Source organism: Mastigoproctus giganteus, chromosome 4 (genome assembly GCF_048544385.1).
Source record: "Mastigoproctus giganteus isolate SK-2022 chromosome 4, ASM4854438v1, whole genome shotgun sequence".
NCBI lineage: Eukaryota > Metazoa > Arthropoda > Arachnida > Uropygi > Thelyphonidae > Mastigoproctus > Mastigoproctus giganteus.
In genome coordinates, this window is record NC_143578.1 from 145,107,020 (window position 1) to 145,130,738 (window position 23,719).

The window sequence follows — 23,719 nt, forward strand, 5'->3', positions numbered from 1 at the left end:
GAAAGGTTGAACAGATGGGCTGAGAGGTGGCAAATGAAGTTTAACATTGACAAATGTAAAGTACTACATATGGGAAACAGTAACCCCAGAGCAACGTATCAACTCTGTGGTACTACACTGACAGTGGTGGAGAATGAAAAGGACCTGGGGGTAATTGTGCAGGCAGATATGAAGTTCTCTGAGCAGTGCAGACGGGCTGCAAGAGTAGCTCATGGTGTCTTGTCAATGATATACAGGAATTTTTCTAGCAGGGATAAGGATGTGATTATTCCCTTGTATAAGGCAATGGTCAGGCCACACCTTGAGTACTGTATACAGGTCTGGAGGCCTCATTTCAGGAAGGATGTAGAGCTGCTGGAACGGGTACAGAGAAGGGCAACAAGATTAGTGAATGGAACAAAGGGTTGCTCTTACGAAGAAAGGCTTAAGTTTTGCAAATTACAGAGTCTGGAGACTAGGCACCGGCGAGGTGATCTGATAGAGGTGTATAAGGCTTTGAATGGTTTGAGCATGCTCAATGCCAATGGGATTCTTCATCTTGCTCAGAATAATCACCTCAGAGGGCATAAATTCAAATTGCGGAAGGACGGATGTCGGATAGATGTGCGGAAATTTGCCTTTGGCCAGCGGGTGGTTGGTTGGTGGAACCGACTTCCATCACTTGTTGTTGAAGTTGATAGCCTAAACAAATTTAAAGCTCAACTGGACAGGTATTTCGAACGAACGGAGGGGTGAAATGGGAGTGGTTTTTTTTTTTTTTTTTTGGCTGATGCTGAATAAGCTTGCTTTCTTGCATCATATGCCTCTACTAATGCTAATGCTAATGCTATATAAGCTTTTAATATTTTTATTTCAATCTCTCAGAATGGTAAGAGAACATGGTGAACAGTGTACTCTTAGGAATGCCAAACTGTTTAGCAATGTTGATCTCAAATGCATGCATTTGAGATCAACATTGATAAACTTTTCAAATGCATGAAAAAAGTAGCTATTTTCATGGCCATGTGGCCCGTATAAAAATTATTTGTGGGCCATATCCGGCCCACGGGCCGTAGATTGGACACCACTGATATATACAAATACAAGGTACTTCATAAGGGTAAAAGTAATACCAGATTAATGTACTAACCTTGTGGTACCACACTCAAGATAATGGAGAATGAAAAAGACCTGGCATAATTGTGCAGTCAGATATGAAGTTCCTCTGAGCAGTGCAAACAGGTTGCCAGGACAACTCGTGGTTTTGTCAATGGTATACAGGAATTTCCCAGCAGAGATAAGGAGGTGATTTGTCAGGTCACACCTTGACTGCTACATATAGGTGTGGAAGCCTCATTTTATGAAGAACATGGATCTGTTGGAACAGATGCAGAGAAGAGCAAAGAGATTATTGAGGGGAACATAAGGGTGCTCTTACCGGTAAAGGCCTTCAGTTCTGCAAATTGCAGCATCTGGAAACTAGATACCTGGGAGGAGATCTGATTTGCGTGGGGTGAACCTAATCAAAATTACATTTTGATTAGGTTCACCCAACAGATTCCTAGTTTCCAGAGCTTGCAATTTACAGAACACAGTTTTTCTTAGTAAGAATATCCTTTTGTGTACCCAAAAAATCTTGTTGCTTGCCTCTATGCCTTTTTCAAATATTGTCCCTGTTAAATTTCAATGCCATTTTAAAATTAAGCTGATCTGCTTAATTATCTAGATCCTCTTGAAATAACATACCCTGATTACAATCATTAAGCACTATTCCCACCTTTGTATTATCAGCAAACAGACATCAAATTTGAAATGCAAACATCAATTTCATTAATAAATATTAAAAATAAGGCACAGACAGCAATGATCAGATAAAACCCCTGTGGAACCTCATTAATCACTTTAGTCCCCAAAAAGCAGGGCCATTTATAGCCACCCTTTCTCCTACCACATAACCATCCCTTTATCCATAGTAGTAATTTCTTCCCTAATGCCACATTAGTTTAATTTGTACAAAAATTGTATCTGAAATGCTGTCTCAAAGGTTTAATTACTAAAATATAAATATATGAAATCAAAATAATTCTTTGTATTCAGCCCCTTTGTGACTGCCCCGTAGTACATAATCAGATTATTGAAGCACAATCTGCCTTTAACAAACCCATGATACAATTGCTTTATGATGCCTCTCCTATCAAAATGATTTTGCATTACTTCTTTAATTAATGATTCCATTATTTTCTATGGCACAGAGGTTAAACTGATAGGTTTATAGTCACCCACATCAACCTTTGAACGGCAGGAGATATATATTTTCACATTATATCAGCAGGTACTTCCTCTGAATCAAGTGTTTAGCCAACTACCTCTTTTGCAATTTCTCTTAATATAATTGGATAGAATTCATCAGAGCCAGGTGTTTTTTTTTTACTTTTAGCTCCAGCAATTTCTCTACAACTTGTGGGGTTGAATTAAAAACAGTTGTTGTTGTTATTTGGTTTTAGGAGCATTAACAACTAAGGCCATATTGCTCCGGAGATATGCGGTGGTCATTCCCTGACCTTTCCGCATCTTCCGTATTTGGTGGTGACGGGCTCGAACCCCGGTCTAATCAAGAAGCGTGTGCTACGCACTGCTGCTCCTGCCCACCTGGCTACGGAGGAGCCATTAAAAACAGTGGAGGAGGAAAAGGATATGAGAATATGGGCAGATATGAAGTTTTCTAAACTGTGTGAACAGGCAGCCAGGAAAGCTCATGGTGTCCTATCAATGATTTATTGAATGCTATCCTGTAGGGATAGGGAAGTCATAATCCCACTGTATAAGGCAATTGTAAGTCCACATTTGGAATATTATGATCAAGTTTGGAGACTTCAACTGAAAATGGAACTTCTCGAAAGGGTCCACAGATGGGCAACTCAAATGATGAGATCAGCAGAGGGACGACCGTATGAGGAAAGACTCCGATTATGTGGGCTACAGAGCTTGGCAACCAGGGACCTCAGAGGTGACCTGATTGAGGTTTATAAGGCTCTGAGAGGGATTAGTAAAATGAATGAAGGTGGAATTTTCACTGTTCTAAACAATTCCAGAACTAGGGATCATAAATTCAGATTACAAGGCTTGAGGTTTAGATTAGATTGTAGGAGTTTTCTTTTAGCCAGCAAGTCGTTGGTAGCCAGAACAAGTTGCCCTCGCAGGTTTTTTTGAGGCTCTGACAGTTTGAATAAATTCAAAGTCTATTAGATACTTGCAATTTCTTACCTGTGTGAGGAGGGAAGCATATAATTTTTGTTTTCTTATCTATTTGGTTGTGTTTTTTTTTTTTTTTTTGCCAGTGCAACTAAGCCTGTGGCTTCCTTGCACCATATGGCAAATACTACTACTATTATTACTACAACCTTACTTTCTATTATTATAAAACCATTTCTTGGAGGCACTTGTTAAAGAAGCACAGCAGGATCAGGATCATCTAGACAAGACTTCGGTTACAGTTCAGACACAGCATGGGTTTGTTAAGGGGAAGTTTTGTCTGAAATATTTGATTGGATACTATGATGTGGTCACAAAGGAACTGGATGTAAACAATAATTTTTATATCATATACTTGGATCTTAGGAAAGCTTTTGATACTGTTGCACATAGAAGACTGCTGTACAAATTGGAGCAGTGTGGTATTAAGGGCAAGTTGATGCTATGGATAAAGGGATGGTTGAGTGGGAGAAGACAGAGTGGTAATCAATGGACACTGCTATTTGTGTACTAATGTTATTAGTGGAGTCCTCCAGGGTTCAGTGTTGGGTCCATTGTTTTCTGTATTTATTAATGATATTGATGAAGGTAGATAACAGGCTTAATGTCTAAGGTTGAAGACGATACGAAGGTTAGCGAGGTTGTTAATGACACTAATGATAGTACACTACTGCAACAGGATCTAGAAAAAGTTGTGCAGATGGGCTGAGAGGTGGCAACTGAAGTTTAACATTGACAAATGTAAAGAACTGCATATGGGTAGCAGTAACCCCAGAGTAACATACCAACTGTGTGGTGCTACACTCAGAGTAGTAGAGAATGAAAGGGACCTAGAGGTAATTGTGTAGTCAGATATGAAGTTTTCTGAGCAGTGCAGATGTTCTGCAAGATCAGCTCATGATGTGTTGTCAATGATATACAGGAATTTTTCTTGCAGGGATAAGGAAGTAATTATCCCCTTGTATAAGGCAATGGTCAGGCCATACCTCGAGTACTGTATACAGGTCTAGAGGCCTCATTTTAAGAAGGATGTAGAGCTGCTGAAACGAGTACAGAGAAGGGCAACAAGATTAGTGAATGGAACAGAGGGTTGCTCTTATGAAGAAAGGCTTAAGTTTTGCAAATTACAGTATCTGGAACAGAGGGTTGCTCTTATGAAGAAAGGCTTAAGTTTTGCAAATTACAGTATCTGGAACAGAGGGTTGCTCTTATGAAGAAAGGCTTAAGTTTTGCAAATTACAGTATCTGGAGACTGTAATTTGCAAACGATACGAAGCCCATTCAAGGCCTTATATACCTCAATCAGATCACCTTGCATATGCGAGGTGATCTGATTGAGGTTATTTGTTATTTGGTTTTTAGGAGCATTAGCAACTTAAGGCCATATTGCTCCGATGCGGTGGTCATTCCCTGACCTTTCCGCATCCTCCGTATTTGGTGGTGACAGGCTCGAACCCCGGTCTAATCAAGAAGCGTGTGCTACGCACTGCTGCTGCTCCTTCCCACCTGGCTACGGAGGCACCCCTCTGATTGAGGTATATAAGGCCTTGAATGGGTTGAGCAAAGCAAGCTCAATGCTGATGGGATTCTTCCTCTTGCTCAGATTAATCACCTGAGGAGACATTTTTATTCTTATTATTTTTTCTTTTTTTTTTTTTTTTTGTTATTCTATTTTTTTTATTTTATTTTATTATTATTATTTTATTTATTTATTTTTATTTTTCGGCTGGTGCAGCATAAGCCATAGGCTTCCTTGCACCATGTGGCCACTGCTAATACTAAGACAGCTGTAGAATAGATGTGCGGAAATTTGCCTTTAGCCAGCGGGGGGCGGGGGGTTGGTGATTGCTGGAACAAACTTCCATCTGTCATTGAAGATGACAGCTTAAATAAATTCAAGGCAGAACTAGACAAACATTTGAAGCGAATGGATGGATGAATTGGGAAGGGTTTTTTTTTTTTTTTTGACTGATGCTGTGTTTGTTTGTTTGTTGTTTGATTTTTAGGAGCATTAGTAACTAATGCCATATTGCTCCGGGATATGCAGTGGTCATTCTCTGACCTTTCCGCATCCTCCGTATTTGGTGGTGACGGGCTCGAACCCCGGTCTAATCAAGAGGCATGTGCTACGCACTGCTGCTCTTTCCCACCTGGCTACAGAGGCGCATCAACTGATGCTGTATAAGCTTGCTTGCTTTCTTACATCATCTGCCATTACTACTACTAGTACATGATGAATCACTGCTGATAACCAGATCAAGAACACTGTATTCTCTTGTTGCTTCTCTAACATGGTGTAAAAACGGTCATCCAACAAACTGGGAAATGCACTGCTACTGCAGCTGCTGTGAACCTGCAAGTTCTAATTGGTATCTGGATAGTTAAAATACCCCATGATAAGACATTCTGATTTGCTGGCTCACTATTTGTCTGTATAATTATTCATTATACTCATCACAATCATTTGACCTGTAACAGACTCCAACTCTTGTTTTTGTTCAGCAGTGTTGATGTCAGAAAACTGCACTCAATATTACACTAACATGTCTATTGGTTGTACTGTTTTAGAGTTTATAAGCTTCTTAACCAAAAGCATCCCCCCACCGTTTCCTGCCTTGTCTGTCCTTTAAGTATACATTATAGCCACCATATTAAAATTCTGCATTCTCAATACCAAAGTGACATGATGTTTCTGTTATACCTATAATGGCAGCATTTCATGACTTAATCAATACTTCAAACTGATTAAATTCATTTATTATACTTCCTGTATGCAAGCAAGGAAATGTGTAGTGTTTTTTTGATAACTCTTATACAGCCCACATAACTGCTAGTTCCATATTGATATCTGGACCTTCATCCATATTCCATATGGACCTTCATCAGGCCTTATAATTTCCTCAAATTAGTTCAAAAGAAGCATCTTATGTCAAAAGTGGTGGATCACAAGCTTCTGCATAAAAACTTTGAATAGATTTTAGAAAAGCACCTAGAAAAATGTGCAAGGCACTGTAATGAATGGTTGGTCCAACCGCTTTAAACTATTCAGTTTTTTGAAAAGTTTTCTTTTTATTATTCATAATAACTGCAATAAAGCACACCAATTTTATTAACTTAAATTATGACAGAATAAAAATTAAATAATAAAATAAGACTGGATAAAATTTTCATGTAAAAATAAAATACACTGACAAATGTAGTGTTAAAAGTGATAAATTGATAGAATTAAAATATATAAAAGAGAATTAAATTATCCTCCACATGTGCATGAAGACTGGAAATGGCTCAGAAGTGGGTCAGGTGGAACCATTCATCCTATCTCTATCGATGGTATTATGTTCTGAACAACAAATCTACAAGCTCTTGAGCCATTTTTGGTTCCAATACAATCAATGACATATACATCATCTAGAGAAATTTGGTAGTTTCCCTCCCAGAAGTGCTCAGCCACAATAGATTTCCCATAGTCTGCAGTCTTTACTGCGCTAACGTGTTCTCCCATATGATATTTAAACCTGCATTCTGTCTCTCCAACATAGCACTCCCCACAGTCCGGACACCTGATCTCATATAAGCCCTGCTTGTATCCTCAATAGGTACAGGATCTTTTAGCTTTGACATGACTGTGTGCAATCTCTTCCCTCACAGCTGCACACAGAATGTCTGACAGATACATAACATTCTAGAGATCTGCTCTGTTAGGCCCAGATAGTAGGAAATATATACAGTAGCAGCGGGTGAGAATGACTCTTGACCTACGTTCAGCTTCTCAAATATGTTTGTCCAAGACCTTCTGAGGGTAGCCACTCTTTTGGAGATCCACTGTGACACATATAATCTCCTCCATTCTATATCCTCAAAGGTGCTGCAGTGGAACCCAGCCTTATCCAATAGGACCCTAATTACACTATTCTTATTTTTGGCTTGTGCCATGTTGTAATGCGTGTATCTCATATATAACATAGGTTTCCTATATACTCTCATTTTTAACCAACACATCAAGGAAAGGGGGGGGGTACCATTTATTTCCACCTTCGAGGTAAACTGAATAAAAGAGGAGAAACCATTGAGAAAGTTGAGAACATAATCTCTCCTCCCCTCCATACAATGGTAAATGTATCATTGACATAACATTTCCACGCATGCATGGAGGAGAGGCAGAACAGACCCATCAAAAATTGCTAACATGTTCCCTATATGATCTTTAAACCTGTGTTCTGGAGAGACAGAACACAGGTTTGAAGATCACATGGGGGAACATATTAGCGCAATAAAGACTACAGACTGGGAAATCTGCTGTGGCTAAACACTTCTGGGAGGAGAGCCACCAAATTTCTCCAGATGATGCTGTCATTGTTGATCGTTTGCATAGGTATTGGAACCAGAAATGGATCAAGAGCTTGCAGATTTGTTCTTCAGAACATAATATCGTAAATAGATAGGGGAGTCCATATTCATCCCCCTCTTTGGAAATGTTTGGACAGGATGAACAGTTCCGCTTGGCATGCTCAAGCAGAACTGTTTCTGGTCTTCACACAAGTGTGGCGGATAATTCCCATGTTTCTACAGTAACGTGGGCTGTGATCTTGCTGATGTTATTTAAGGATGTGCCATGACAGTCAAGTGTCACTATTGATAAAGGAGGCGGTTGCCTTTGAAAACTATGGTGTTGTTTTGTTGCTTTTAATTTGTAATTTTTTTTTGTATATTTTAATTCTATCTACCATTTTATTGCTTTTAACTCTACAGTTGTCAGTGTATTTTATTTTTTTATCAAAATTTTATCCTGTCTTATTTTACTATTATTCTATTTTAATTTATATTAATAAAGTTTGAATTATATATGGTTGGAGTATTCCATTGCAGTTATGAGCCAGAAATTTCCCAACCCCAGAGGCCTATTTGAAGAATTCTTTTTATTATGTAGTAGGTGTGTGTGTAGAAGAGATTATGTAGTAGAGAATTACTCTACATTCATAGTTTCCCTTTGGTGAAATAGGGACCTAAACCTGTGAATATCATCCTGGTCAATTTGAATTTAGAACTTTAAGTGTGTGGTAATTCAAGAATTGCTTAATTCATCACCATACCACTTATTTCATCGCTTTTTTCCAAGTCCCAAGAAGCCATCAGCATAAATTTCTGCTCCATCTAATTTGTTGTGTCACTTAATTCGTAAAAATGCAGGAGATCCCGCTGGGAATGAATTACTTATACCGTACTGTATTTGTATGTATAAACACACATGCAGCATAATGTCACACACATATATATGCCCAGATACCTATTTTGTACTAACCTAAGTCCAGGATTGCTTCTTCCAGCTCTTATATTATATACAGAAATTGGTTTTCTCAGCAAGGCACTCAGAGCTGCTGCCATCCGCAGAATCTGTCCTCCCTACAAAAAGGTACTGAAAATAATTATGTAAAACAGGATAAAACATTTGAAACACAAGTAACCTAAAGAAAAGAAAATCAATCTCTTTACATTTTTTTTTACCTTCTCCCTAATATAATGAAAATTATGGTTACTGTTAAAAGGACGCCACACATTCAGATCCCTCTCTTCAAGTCTACTTTAGTAGTTATTAGGTAAGGGATAAAAGTCTTACCTTTGACAATGAGCTAGAATACATAATTAAGAAAAATGCCCAAATAACAAAGATTACCAAGTATTGAACACAAAGAGTAAGGAATCACCTTCTAATCAAGTCTACTAAACTAGATAGTGACAGGAAATTATTTTAGGTATTAGTAGTGGCATGTGATGCAAGAAAGCAAGTGTATGAGTTTATGCAGCATCAGCCAAAAAAAAAAAAAAAAAATCATACCATTCCCTCCAAATGCCTGTCCAGTTCCTCCTTAAATTTATTCAACCTATCAACTTCCACGACAGATGGAAGTTTGTTCCAGCAATTAACCACCCACTGGCTAAAGGAAAATTTCCGCACATCTATTCTACATCTGTCTTTTCTTAATTTGAATTTATGCCCCCTTAGGTTCATAATCTGAACAAGTGAAAGGTTCCCATCAGAATTCAGCGTGCTCAACCCATTCAAGGCCTTATACACCAATCTTAGGAAAGCTCTGCAGGCCATATACATTTTTTGATGAAAAATTATGAATATTGAACAATGCTATTTCATAAATAAAGATTTCTAATATTACTCCACAATTTCGTACTAACCACAAAGACTCAACTTTCACGTATTTGTTTGTTTGTTTGTTATTTGGTTTTTAGGAGCATTAGCAACTAAGGCCATATTGTTCTGCGGATATACGGTGGTCATTTCCTGACCTTTCTGCATCCTCCGTATTTGGTGGTCACGGGCTCGAACCCCAGTCTAATCAAGAAGCGTGTGCTACGCACTGCTGCTCCTGCCCACCTGGCTACGGAGGTGCCTTCACGTATTTAAACTCAGTTTTTAACATATTAGTTACTCCGTTTTAACATCAGTATTCATTTTTAAATCACTCTTGTTTACCAATTGGTAGGGATATTTTTCCCCCTTCTTCCCCCAACACATACAGGAGGAGACAAAAAAGCATCAGTATCATTGCTAGGTTGTTCAACCATTCTTGCTTTGCTAACCACTTCAGCGAAAGAACACGAGGGAACAGAATCCACACCCTTTAATTCATCATGCTCTGGATCTTTGCTAAACTGCCATTGATATTCATAACTATGAGCATACTTTGTCTTATTTGATGCCATCATTGGAAAAGATTGAATAATTCTTTCCAGGAAACCTGGCCCTTAAATTAACTTCAGTATTGACTGCCTATAGCTTTTCATTCTCAATCAATAAAGCTGTGGTTGCAGTCTCTAGATCAGTCCATTTATCCATAATTAGATTCCTTGACATTTTTGTAACTTTATGAGTTTCACTAGACAAGGAAAAAAAAAAAAAAAAAAAACTTTGCATACCCTTTCTCCTTTTTTGATATAACTTCATAAATTGCAGAAATCTCATCTGTATCTTTACTGACCCCATCACCATTATTTTCAGTATTAGTTGTAACATTTGTAGCTTTACTAGTAAGTACTGCTCCATTCATGTTTTTCTCTATAAACAACTGAGTAGATATTTCACTAGACAGTCGTGACTATTGGTCACGACTTCAGTATGGTATTTTATCATACTGAAAATCAACTAATCTGTGTCTTTCTACTTGTAATTGTAGTACCCTTGGTTGTAACACTGGTGACTTTTCCATCGCATTCAATTCATCCTCATGATTTTTAACACTGTTATTCTTAGTTTCTATATTAGTATTCATTTTTACTATGTTTTGCACAATCAGATTTTAACAGCTCTAGATTGTGCAACTATGTTTTGCTCAATCAGATCTTATGATCAATTAAAATTCAGGTACGTTGAAAATTGAAATTTTCAAGCTTAAAAATTGTTGATTTTGTAACTTAATATTTGAAGTTACCAATATCAACTTTATATAAGCATTCTAACGATCTCTCTATATGTTAGCCCAATTCAAATCCCAATTTCAAGCACAAATACCTATGTATATTAGGAACAGTCACAGACAACAGAATGGGGAGATTATGTTAAATTAGACCCAGCCTTCATGACTCAATACAGTGGGAAACTCTAGGGATGTCTAGATGTTGGATGGCACACAGCTATAAATGGACACTATAGTAATGCATTAGTAAAGTAACAGACAAGAGACATGTCTATCAGCAAGATGCTCAACACAGCAGATAAAAATCAACAGTATGAATTAAGTGAACAAAACCAAAACTGCTTATCACTTACCAAACAGTGACAAATGATGACTCGATGTGATTAATACATAATTTATGATGAAAACAGCATTATAACTTAATGAATTTTAAGAAAAATCAGGAGCACAATTCAAGCATGTTGTATCAACCTCAGTTTCTGTGGTACTATTACAGATCAATTGTAGATGTTGTAGGCTTCAGTACTTTTTATCACTCTGTAACATTCCCATATTTTTTTCTGCTCTATTAGGCCAGCCAGCCACCGGTATTCATCCATTTTGCCACCCTTTTTTTTTTTTTTTTTCTTTTATTATTTAGAGTGACATTAAAACTTTTTTCAAATGATTATTCTCAGAGAATCAAATGATCTTGACTATGCTTTGCTCATATTACTGGAACTTTCTCCATTTATGTTTTGCTTTAACACAGTTTCAGCCACAAACAAAAAAATTAAGGCCCTATCTAATTCTCATATCTTTGTATGATACCTGTTTTCTTTTTCTCTCTCTCTCTCTCTCTCAAATGCTCCTCTTGCATTCTGTTACTAATGATAGCTGTGAAATGCACTTAAAGTTTCTACAAAACTTTCAGAACTATCTAATGTTCATTAGATAGTTCTGCAAGGTCAGAACTACATAATGATCTTTCTGATTAACGGCAACTATTTTATTTCTTAGCTAAATGAAATACGTGTTACAGAATAAGTACAGAGGTTGGGGTTTTTTTTTTTATTAGCAAAACAATGCAATTTTAAATGTTTTCGTGCAATTTGTGAAAACTAAGAATTCTGGAATTTAAGTATATCAACAATAAGTTCAATAATCTAACAATCAGAAATTCATAATGCAGGCTGCAAGACTAGTTCCTTACCACCAATTATATATTTTACAGAATAAACTTTATTTTTGCTATCTACATTTGTATTTACAATTTATTTTTATAAAATTTAATAATTAATATTTATACAAAAATTTGCCACTCATTACAAAATACTAACAATATTTCTATTATATAGTTATAATAATACTGTATTGCTAAATTAAAAGGAAGATAGAAAAAACATGAGAAGGCAATACAGAAAAATGGATTATTATTAAAAACATATTTTCAAAAGTCAATGTTAAACTATATTTTGTGACATACTGGTTTAAATTTAAGCTCAGGGAGATGCATAACACAAGGCTGGCCACACAATGTGAAGGAGTTGGCTGCATGCAGCTAGGGCACCCTGGACATAGACAATCTTTCCAATTTCAAAACAGTATATATCCACTATGGCTACATGTTTTAATGATATATTTATGTAATGTAATTCAGTGTTTGGATAGGTATTTAAAAAATTAATACATTTTATACACAGAAGAGACTTCTGAAATAAAATATCAAAATAATGCTACCCTGTTTTCCACAACTTATAATAATATATCTTAACCTTTAGGCAATGTGTTTCCATAAAAGTATCCAGGTATGGAGTTTATTATCTTATTGATGTGTGCTATCCTTTAATTAAGACAGAGCAATAAGGCAGATATATAATGTAACATTTATCTTTTGACAAATCAAATAATTTCCTTTTTTTTTAATTCAGCAAATGTTTTTACTTTTGGCATGTCACTTCAATAAGAAATAATGAAATAAAAAATCTTTGGCAAAGTATGCAAATAAAAACAGCAGAGTTCTTTACTTATGTAAACTCTAGGAGATAAATCAGATTGGTCCACTTGATGTTTGTGGTTTGACTGTTCCTGATCCTGCTCAGAGAGCTGACAAACAATGAGTATTTTCCATCTATAGTCACACATGAGGAATTCTGTAAGGAAGGGGAGGACAGAAGTTTACTAAACTATAACAGGGAGTTAAGTGATTTTGTAATAACTGAGAGCAAAGTGGAGGAGAAATTGTTGAAGTTAAACATAAAAAAGGCACCTGGGGCAGATGGAATCTATCCAGTTGTATTGAAGGAGGCAGAAAGGGAAGTAAACAAATCATTAGCCATACGTATGAGAGCATCCTTAGATTCAGGGGAGGTCCCCATGGACTGGAGATGTGCAAATGTATCCCCAATTCACAAATGGAGTTCAAAGGGTTGTGCAAATAATTATAAACTTGTTAAGTTTAACTTCTGTTTGAGGGAAAATAATGGATTCACTGGTTAAAGAAGGGTTTCAGGATCACCTAGACAAGATTGCAGTAATAGTTCAGACACAGCATGGGTTTGTTAAGGGGAAATCTTGTCTGACCAATTTGATTGGATCCTACGATTGGTCACAAAGGAACTGGATGCAAAAAATAATTTTAATATCATATACTGTACTTGGATTTTAGAATTGCTTTTGATACTGTTGCATCTGGAAGACTGCTGTAAAAATTGCAGCGGTATGGCATTAAGGGCAAGTTGCTGCAATGTATAAAGGGATGGTTGAGTGGAAGATAGCAGAGAGTGGTAATAAATGGACCCTGCTCTCTCTATGTGGACTAATGTTATTAGTGGAGTCCCTCAGGGTTCGGTGCTGGGCCCATTGTTGTCTTGTGTATTTATTAATGATATCGATGAAGGTATATCAGACTTAATATCCAAGTTTGCAGAGTTGTTAATGATAGTAAAGACAATATCCTACTGCAACAGGATCTAGAAAAGTTAGGTAGATGGGCTTCTGAAGTTTAATATTCACAAATGCAAAGTACTGCTACCTATATGCAGTCAGGGAGGTGGAGAATGAAAAAGACCTGGGGGTAATTGTGCAGTCAGATATGAAGTTCTCTGAGCAGTGCAGATGGGCTGCCAGAGCAGGTCATGGAGTTTTGTCAATGATATACAAGAATTTTGCTAGCAGAGACAAGGAGGTCATTATCCCTTTGTATAAGGCAATGGTCAGGCCACCAGGTCTAAAATGAGGCCTCCAGACCTGCATACAGATCTTGAGGCCTATTTTAGGAAGGATGTAGAGTTGCTAGAATGAGTACAGAGAAGGGCAACAAGATTGGTGAGAGGAACAAAGGGTTTCTCTTACCAGGAGAAGCTTAAATTCTGTAAGTTGCAGCATCTGGAGACTAGGCACATACAAGGTGATCTGACTGAGGTGTACAAAGCCTTAAATGGTTTGAGCAGACTCAATGCTGGTGGGATACTTCCGCTTGCTCAGATTAAGAACCCGAGAAGGCATAGATTCAAATTGAGGAAAGACAGTTGTAGAATAGTAGATGTGTGGAAGTTTGTCTTTAGCCAGTGGGTAGTTAATTGCTGGAACAGACTTCCATCTGTTGTTGTGGAAGTTGATAGCTTAAATAAATTTAAGGCCGAACTAGACAATCATTTTTGGATGGGTGTAACGGGAAGGGTTTTTTTTTTTTTTTTTTTGGCTGATGCTCTATAAGCTTGCTTTCTTGCATCATATGTCTGAAGTAATAATCACATGTGTAATGATCCTGCCAGTTAGTGCCAATCGTTCTGATTCTCAGCTAAGCCAAGAGCTGGAATAAGTACAGAGATTCTTTTTTTTAGCAAAGCAAAGCAGTTAATAGTCTTGTGACAGACTATGAACTCCAGGATATAAGTATATCACAAGGTAAATTCAAAACAAAGCAGTTATATGATGTTTTCATATAACTTAAAATTTGAAACGACTATGAAATGCAGAATATAACTATATCAACAGGTAAATTGGTTAACTATATCAACAGGGTGGTTGAGGGGGAGAAGACAGAGAGTGGTAATCAATGGACACTGCTCATCATGGACTAATGTTATTAGTGGAGTCCCTCAGGGTTCAGTGTTGGGTCCATTATTGTTTTCTGTATTTATAAATGATATTGATGATGGTATATCAAGCTTAATGTCCAAGTTTGCAGACGATACGAAGGTTGGCAGGGTTGTCAAGGACACTACTGACACTATGCTGCTGCACAGGATCTGGAAAGGTTCAGCAGATGGGCTGAGAGGTGGCAAATGAAGTTTAACATTGACAAATGTAAAGTACTACATATGGGAAACAGCAACTCCAGAGCAACGTATCGACTCAGTGGTACTACACTTACAGTGGTAGAGAATGAAAAGGACCTGGGGGTAATTGTGCAGGCAGATATAAAGTTCTCTGAGCAGTGCAGACGGGCTGCAAGAGTAGCTCATGGTGTATTGTCAATGATATATAGGAATTTTTCTAGCAGGGATAAGGAGGTGATTATTCCCTTGTATAAGGCAATGGTCAGGCCACACCTAGAGTACTCTATACAGGTCTGGAGGCCTAATTTCAAGAAGGATGTAGAGCTGCTGGAACGAGTACAGAGAAGGGCAACAAGATTAGTGAATGGAACAAAGAGGGTGCTCTTACGAAGAAAGGCTTAAGTTTTGCAAAATAAAGTGTCTGGAGACTAGGCACCAGCGAGGTGATCTGATAGAGGTGTATAAAGCCTTGAATGGTTTGAGCATGCTCAATGCTGATGGGATTCTTCCTCTTAGCATTAGCATTAGTAGAGGCATTTGATGCAAGAAAGCAAGCTTATGCAGCATCAGCCAAAAAAAAAAAAAAAAAAAAAAACCCACTATCACTTCACCCCTCTGTTCGTTCAAAATACCTGTCCAGCTGAGCCTTAAACTTATTTAGGCTATCAACCTCCACCACAAGGGATGGCAGTCTGTTCCACCAACCAACAACCCTCTGGCTAAAGGCAAATTTCCGCACGTCTATCCTACATCTGTCTTTCCTCAATTTGAATTTATGCCCTCTCAGGTGATTTTTCTGAGCTAGAGGAAGAATCCCATCAGCATTGAGCATGCTTAAACCATTCAAGGCTTTATACACCTCTATCAGATCACCTCGCTGGTGCCTAGTCTCCAGACACTGTAATTTGCAAAACTTAAGCCTTTCTTCGTAAGAGCATCCCTTTGTTCCATTCACTAATCTTGTTGCCCTTCTCTGTACTCGTTCCAGCAGCTCTACATCCTTCTTGAAATGAGGCCTCCAGACCTGTATACAGTACTCTAGGTGTGGCCTGACCATTGCCTTATACAATGGAATAATCACCTCCTTATCCCTGCTGGAAAAATTCCTGTATATCATTGACAACACTCCATGAGCTACTCTTGCAGCCCGTCTGCACTGCTCAGAGAACTTCATATCTGCCTGCACAATAACCCCCAAGTCCCTTTCATTCTCTACCACTGTCAGTGTAGTACCACAGAGTTGATACGTTGCTCTGGGGTTGCTGTTTCCCATGTGTAGTACTTTACATTTGTCAATGTTAAACTTCATTTGCCACCTCTCAGCCCATCTGCTCAACCTTTCCAGATCCTGTTGCAGCAGCATAGTGTCAGTAGTGTCCTTGACAACCCTGCCAACCTTTGTATCATCTGCAAACTTGGACATTAAGCTTGATATACCATCATCAATATCATTTATAAATACAGAAAACAATAATGGACCCAACACTGAGCCCTGAGGGACTCCACTAATAACATTAGTCCACGATGAGCAGTGTCCATTGATTACCACTCTCTGTCTTCTCCCCCTCAACCACCCCTTTATCCATAGCAGCAATTTGCCTCCAATGTCAGAATAATCACCTGAGAGGGCATAAATTCAAATTGAGGAAAGACAGATGTAGGATAGACGTGCGGAAATTTGCCTTTAGCCAGCGGGTGGTTGGTTGGTGGAACAGACTTCCATCCCTTGTCGTGGAAGTTGATAGCCGAAATAAGTTTAAGGCTCAGCTGGACAGGTATTTCAAACGAACAGAGGGGTGAAGTGGAAGTGGTTTTTTTTTTTTTGGCTGATGCTGCATAAGCTTGCTTTCTTGCATCAAATGCCTCTACTAATGCTAAAAATTCAATTATCCAATAATCATTAACATTTTTTTATGTTGAAATTTGAACAAAATAATATACAATGTGTTATTAATTAACCAACAATGGCCCTCTAATCACTAATCAAACATGCCTATACATTTTAACGGTACACCTTCTGGGATAGGCATTTAAATACAAAAGACCTCTATAGGATCCTTAGATAATTGTTTTGTTTACTGAAATTTTCATATTTTTCTGCAATTTGTTTAAATGTATGCAGCAGTATCTGTGCAATGAGTATGGTATCTGCCATAATTTATCACCTTTAAAAGATGCGGTTGATATTATTATGAAGATGCTGGTGGCCGGCATTGTTCAAATCTTCCAATCTTACTCTATCAAATATTTTTTCGAGATCAAAAATGTATAGGGTACTGGATATATTAAATTCAATTGCTCTTTCTATAACACTTCAAGTGTAAATACTGCATCCGTATATGATCTTCCTTTTCTGAACTCCCTGCCATTATTTTGAAATTCCAAATTATTCATGATATTCTCATTCTTTTTTAGTGTATAATTTCAGTGTGGTACAAATTATTTCTTATAATTTTCTGGCTTTTTTTTTTTTTTTTTTGTTTCCAACAAATGCTATTGTGATAGTTTATGTCAGATATAACTATTAAAGTTTGATGATTTCTTCTAATAATTTAGGGCTCTTTGTTTGAGCAGTTCATTTTTGATTTTATCAATGTCAGCTTTTTTGACTTTTTAAATGTGCTGTTTATGTATTTCTGTTTTAGATACACACTGCCCTACCATTAATATCCGGACACCCCTCCATGAATGGGGAAACAGGTCCTATGCATGCAACACGTCACAGAACCTGCTATAAATATTCACACTGGGCTTTGGACAGAATTGCAAAAGTGGGTATGCAAGATGAAAGTTCAACAGAATTACCTCAACAGTTCAATGGAATTGATCATCTCAACAAATGCTAGACGACGATTAACATGGTGTAAGGAGCACAAAACCTGGACTGTAGAGCAGTGGGAAACAGTCCTATGGACAGACGAGTCGAGGTTCGCACTCTACCAGTCTGATGGCCGTTCCTGGGTGTGGCAAATGCCAGGGGAACAGTTCCTTCCTGATTGCATCTCCTCCAGGTCAAGGTTGTGAGAGGGCGCTGACTCTATTTAAAAGTTACAGCTGTCAGTTACAAGCTCCGCAAAAACGATAAGTGTTTGCCTTTTATTTACATGATTGTTGTTTTATATTGTACTTAATACGTAGTCATATAGTTATAGTTACGCTGGTTATTTTTTATTTTAATTTAGATAAAGAGTTTTTGTGGATTTTACTTACGATAGGTAAAACCGTTATTTTTGTTCGATTTTTCTAGCCATTGTTTTTGTGTATAGGGAATTCAAAGTTTTTGTAGGGAATTCAAATTTTTTAATTGAGGTAGCTAGGTAGCTCTAACGCATAATTATATAGTAATACGCTTCACTGTTTCTATTTCATAGTTTCTATTCAAATACTACTGACATTTAATTTATTGATTTTATTAATTTAAACTACCATGCCCCGAACTAGAGCAGCAAAGCAACGGGCACAAAGTGGCAGGAGTGTTGTGACTCGGGGGAGAACTGAGGGGGGCGATTCTCCAACGCGTCACAGCCTAAAAAAATGTGCAACTTGTGAAATGTTTGCCGAACTCTCTGGAACGGAACATGATATTGCCATGGGGGATGTCTTTGTGTGTGCGCGATGTAAGGAGTGTAAGGAAATCAGGCGACAACTCAGCGTTGTTATGGGCCTATATGAGAGTTTGAAGGACAGGGTGGATGCCCTCGAAGGAAATAAATTGAGGGGCCCATCAAGCTCTCAGCTGCCAACATCAACGCCAGAGCTTGCACTTGGTCATCGCGCAACACAGCGGCAAACCCCAAGGCAGAATGCGCTGGTCCCACAGGAACTATTAGTTGTTGGTGACTCTATTGTCAGGGAAACGGGGAACATGCTATGTAAAAAGGATAGGTGGAACAGGACCAGGGTATGTCTGCCAGGGGCAAAGGTTGATGACGTTGTAGAGCGGATATCATCTTTCAAGGGCACAAAAGGTGATATAGTTGTACACGTTGGCACTAATGATATTAAGAGTAGGAGACCGGCAGAATTACTCAACAAGTACAGGTCACTGTTGAAAAAAAGCCGAGAATTAGGGTTGAATTTGAAAGTGTCTGCAATTCTGCCCAGACACGATAGGAGGGAGTATATGATGAGAGCCTTGTCGATCAATTCGGCCCTGGAAAGAATGTGCAAGGCTCAAGGGGTAGAATTTTTTTCAGCCTGGACTGTACTTGTTAACAGGAGAGATTGCTTCTACAGGGATGGGATACACTTAAATAGAAAGGGTGCAAGAATATTTGCTGATGCTATCGAGGCAGTGTTAGGTGGGTCGGAAAACTGTTAGCTTGGGGGGATACAAAGACTAATAGTTTAACAGTAACCGCAGGCAGAGGTGAAGGTGATTCTTGCACAACTTCTATTAGAATAAGAAGCGACCTGGAGCGAGGGGTGTTGGGGGTTTCAGGGACGGATGGCAGTCATCCTGGAATAGTTGGGTATATGGGATGTGTTAGGGTAACAAGGAATAGGCATAGGAGCATGTATGCTTGCATGTATACCAATGCTAGAAGTATAGTAAATAAATTTGATGAATTTGAAGTGTTGGTCAAGACATCAAAGGCGGATATTGTTGGGATAGCAGAAACGTGGTGTCACAAAGATATAGGGAATGCAGAACTGGAATTTGGGGAGTACAATGTGTACAGAAAGGATAGACAGGACAGAAAGGGAGGAGGTGTTATGCTGTTAATTAAGAAAAACATAAAATCAAAAGAAGTGCATCCAGTTGATATAGATGGACAGTGCACTGTTGAGTCAGTTTGGTGTGACATAAGCACTGCGAAAGCAAAAATAAGAGTAGGAGTGTGTTATAGGCCTAATGACTCGAATGAGTACAATGAACAATTGTACAGAGAAATAGAGTGGGCCAGTAAATCAGAATGTCTTATAATGGGGGATTTTAACTTCCCAGATATTGACTGGAACTTGTGGGTTGGTCACTCACACACTAGTCAGACTTTTGTGGATTTATTGGATGATTGTTTTCTGCAGCAGCATGTTCGAGAGGCAACCAGAGAAAGTAATACTCTTGATCTGGTTATCAGCAGTGATCATTCGTGTATTAAGAATTTGCAGATAAAGGAACCACTAGGTGGCAGTGATCACAGTGTGCTGAAGTGGGATTTACTCAAAGAGGTAACTACCGTCAGGGGTAAAGGAAAGGGTTTTTGCTTCCGTAAAGGGGAGTACAGTGGTCTCAGACAGTTTTTAAATTCTGTACAGTGGGATCAACTGACGATGTTACAAACAGTAAATTCTAAGTGGGAAGCATTCAAGGAATTAATCGGGGAAGCTACTAGACTTTTCATACCGATGAAGAAATATTGTTCAAGGTTTAGGCCTAAATGGTTATCAAATGAACTAATGAGACTCGTGACAGAGAAGAAAAATGCATGGGATGCATATAAATTATCAGGCGACGCAGAAGCCTGTAGCAGATATAAGCTAGTCTGTAATCAGGTCACAAAGGAGGTTAGGCAGGCAAAGGCGGATTACGAGAAATCTTTGGCAAAAGATGCTAAGAAAAACAGCAAGGATTTCTTTACTTATATAAACTCTAAAAGGAAGGGGATGAATATGATTGGTCCACTTGACATCGATGGTTCGACTGTTGATGATCCTGCTCAGATAGCAAACAAACTGAATGAGTATTTTGCATCTACATTCACACGTGAGGAATTATTACAGTTTGAAAATGGAAGAAGGTTATCAAATTGTAGCAGTGTGCTTAATGATTTTGTAATAACTGAGAGCAAAGTGGAGGAGAAATTGTTGAAGTTAAACATAAGAAAGGCACCTGGGGTGGATGGGATCTATCCAGTTATATTAAAGGAGGCGGCAAAGCAACTAAGCAAACCCTTAGCCATAATTATGAGAGCATCCTTGGATTCAGGGGAGGTTCCCACGGACTGGAGATGTGCAAATGTATCCCCAATTCACAAAGGAGGTTCGAAGGGTGACACGAGTAATTACAGACCAGTTAGTTTAACTTCTGTTCCGGGTAAAATAATGGAGTCACTGGTTAAAGATGCATTGCAGGATCATCTAGACAAGACTGCAGCAATAATTCAGACACAGCATGGGTTTGTTAAGGGAAAGTCTTGTCTGACAAATTTGATTGGTTATTATGATGTGGTCACAAAGGAACTGGATGCAAAAAATAATTTTGATATCATATACTTGGATTTCAGGAAAGCTTTTGACACTGTTGCGCATGGAAGACTACTGTACAAATTGGAGCAGAATGGTATTAAGGGTAAGTTGCTACAATGGATAAAAGGATGGTTAAGTGGGAGAAGACAGAGGGTGGTAATCAATGGGTGCTGCTCTTCGTGGACTAATGTTATTAGTGGAGTCCCACAGGGTTCGGTGTTAGGTCCACTGTTGTTTTGTATATTTATCAATGATATTGATGAAGGTATATCAGGCTTAATGTCGAAGTTTGCAGATGATACAAAGGTTGGCAGGGTTGTTAATGACAGTAATGGCAGTGTGCTACTGCAACAGGATCTAGATAATTTGGGCAGATGGGCTAAGAAGTGGCAACTGAAGTTTAACCTTGACAAATGCAAAGTACTGCATATGGGTAGAAGTAACCCCAGAGAAACGTACCAACTGTGTGGTACTACACTTAAGGTGGTAGAAAATGAAAAAGACCTGGGAGTAATTGTGCAGTCAGATATGAAGTTTTCTGAGCAATGTAGACAGGCTGCTAGGGCAGGTCATGGGGTTTTGTCAATGATATATAGGAATTTTGCTAGCAGGGAAAAGGAGGTGATTGTCCCTCTGTATAAGGCAATGGTCAGGCCACGCCTTGAGTACTGCGTACAGGTCTGGAGGCCTCATTTTAGGAAGGATGTAGATTTGCTTGAGCATGTACAGAGAAGAGCAACACGATTGGTGAGGGGAATGAAGGGATCCTCTTACCAAGAGAGGCTTAAGTTCTGCAAATTGCAGTGGCTGGAGACTAGGCACCTGCGCGGTGATCTGATTGAGGTCTATAAGGCCTTGAATGGGTTGAGCACGCTGAATTCTGATGGGATCCTCCCACTTGTTCAGAATACGAACCTACGGGGACATAAGTTCAAATTAAGAAAGGATAGATGTAGAATAGATGTGCGGAAATTTGCCTTTAGCCAGCGGGTGGTTAATTGCTGGAACAAACTTCCATCTGTCGTTGTGGAAGTTGATAGGTTAAATAAATTTAAGGAGGAACTGGACAGGCATTTGGAGGGTATGGTGTGATTTTTTTTTTTTTTTTTTGGCTGATGCTGCATAAGCTCCTACACTTGCTTTCTTGCATCGAGTGCCACTGCTACTACTACTACTACTACTACTACTACTCCCCAACAATGAAGTTTGGTGGAGGCAGTGTCATGCTTTGGGACTCCTTTCATGGTTGGCCTGGGCCCATTAGTTGTTGTCGACAAAACCAAGAATGCTGTGCAATACCAGAACACTCTGGACAATTATGCTGGTTGGTTGTTGTTGGGTTTTTTGGCGCAAAAGCAACTTTGGCCATATTGTGCTTATCTATTAATGTTTAGTGACAAGGACGTTTATATTTCTTAAATATGATTTATATCTGGTCAAAATATCCTATTAATTTTAGATAAGTAAATATATTTTCAATGTTGGAGTTATCGCCTAGGATTTGTGATAAGGTCAGAGAATCTTGGAAATTAATAGGGAGATGGAAGGCTGATTGTCGTGCCATGTGGTATTGTGGACATTCTATAAGGAAATGTTTTACAGTGAGTTGACAAGAACAGTGAAGGCATTCTGGAGGATTTGCTTTGGTCAGTAAATAATTGTGCATAAGATGTGTATGTCCAACGTGTAGTCTGGATATAATGACTTCTTCATGCCGATTCTTGCGAAGACTCTATTTCCATGGCTGTAGTTCATGTTTTATTTGAAACAGTTTATTGTTTGATTCATTTTGCCACATTTGTGACCACTGATTGTGGAGAAACTGTTTTATGATAGGTCTGTAATCGGTATATGGAACTTTGTAAAGCCTGTGGTTTGTGTTTGTAGGATTCTTTGCTGCTCGATCAGCTCTTTCATTACCTTCGATGCCTGTATATCCTGGGATCCAACAGAATCATTTTTCTTTTAAGTTTCACAAGGTGAGCTTGTATCTGATAGAGAATGGGATGTGATGGAGTCTGTCTTTGTTGGAGAGCATGTATTGCACTCAATGAATCTGTATATGAGATGTTTTAGAAGAGGGGAAGAAGCTATGTATTTTAAGGCCATTTGTAGGGCGAATAGTTCAGCAGAATAGCATTGGTTTGGAAGTTGTTGTGAGAGAACAGTGTGTGTGGAAAGACCACTGCAGCACCAACTTTGGTGTCTGTTTTAGAGCCGTCTGTATATATATATATGAAAGTATTCTGAGAACTGTGATGCGTGGGCTGCATGCATCTGTTTTATGTTGACATTTGCCAGAGTGCTTTTTCCCCATTGTTGAAAATAAGTGTCACAGTTTGGCGTGAAAGTGTGACATGGTGAAATACTTATGCTATTATCCTCATGTACATTTTCAAAGCTTAGGCCCCATTTTGAGATTGTTTCTTTTAGTCGTATTCTGGCTGGTTTATTTACTGTGGGTTTATTGCTGTAGAGGATTTCCCACTGTGGATTGAAAAGATACTGCCAAGTAGGATGATGAGGAAGACTTCGGATTTTAATTGCATAGTTTAATAGCAGCATTTGCCTCCGGAGATATAATGGGGGCTCATGAGTCTCTGCATATAA

General features: G+C 38.4%; 1 protein-coding gene across 3 annotated transcripts in view; it reads right to left on the reverse strand.

Annotated features, from left to right (window-relative positions):
• The window catches only part of LOC150087110 (RNA 3'-terminal phosphate cyclase-like), a 184,844-nt gene that overhangs the window by 142,480 nt on the left and 18,645 nt on the right, over positions 1 to 23,719 (reverse strand). For 2 of the 3 annotated variants that reach the window (XM_090372967.1, XM_090372966.1), the window contains exon 2: positions 8,531 to 8,631. In XM_090372967.1, the coding sequence (XP_090229093.1) occupies positions 8,531 to 8,631 (101 nt within the window). Of the gene's footprint in view, positions 1 to 8,530; positions 8,645 to 23,719 lie in introns of all 3 variants that reach the window. The other variant, XM_090372968.1, reaches the window with a different exon arrangement.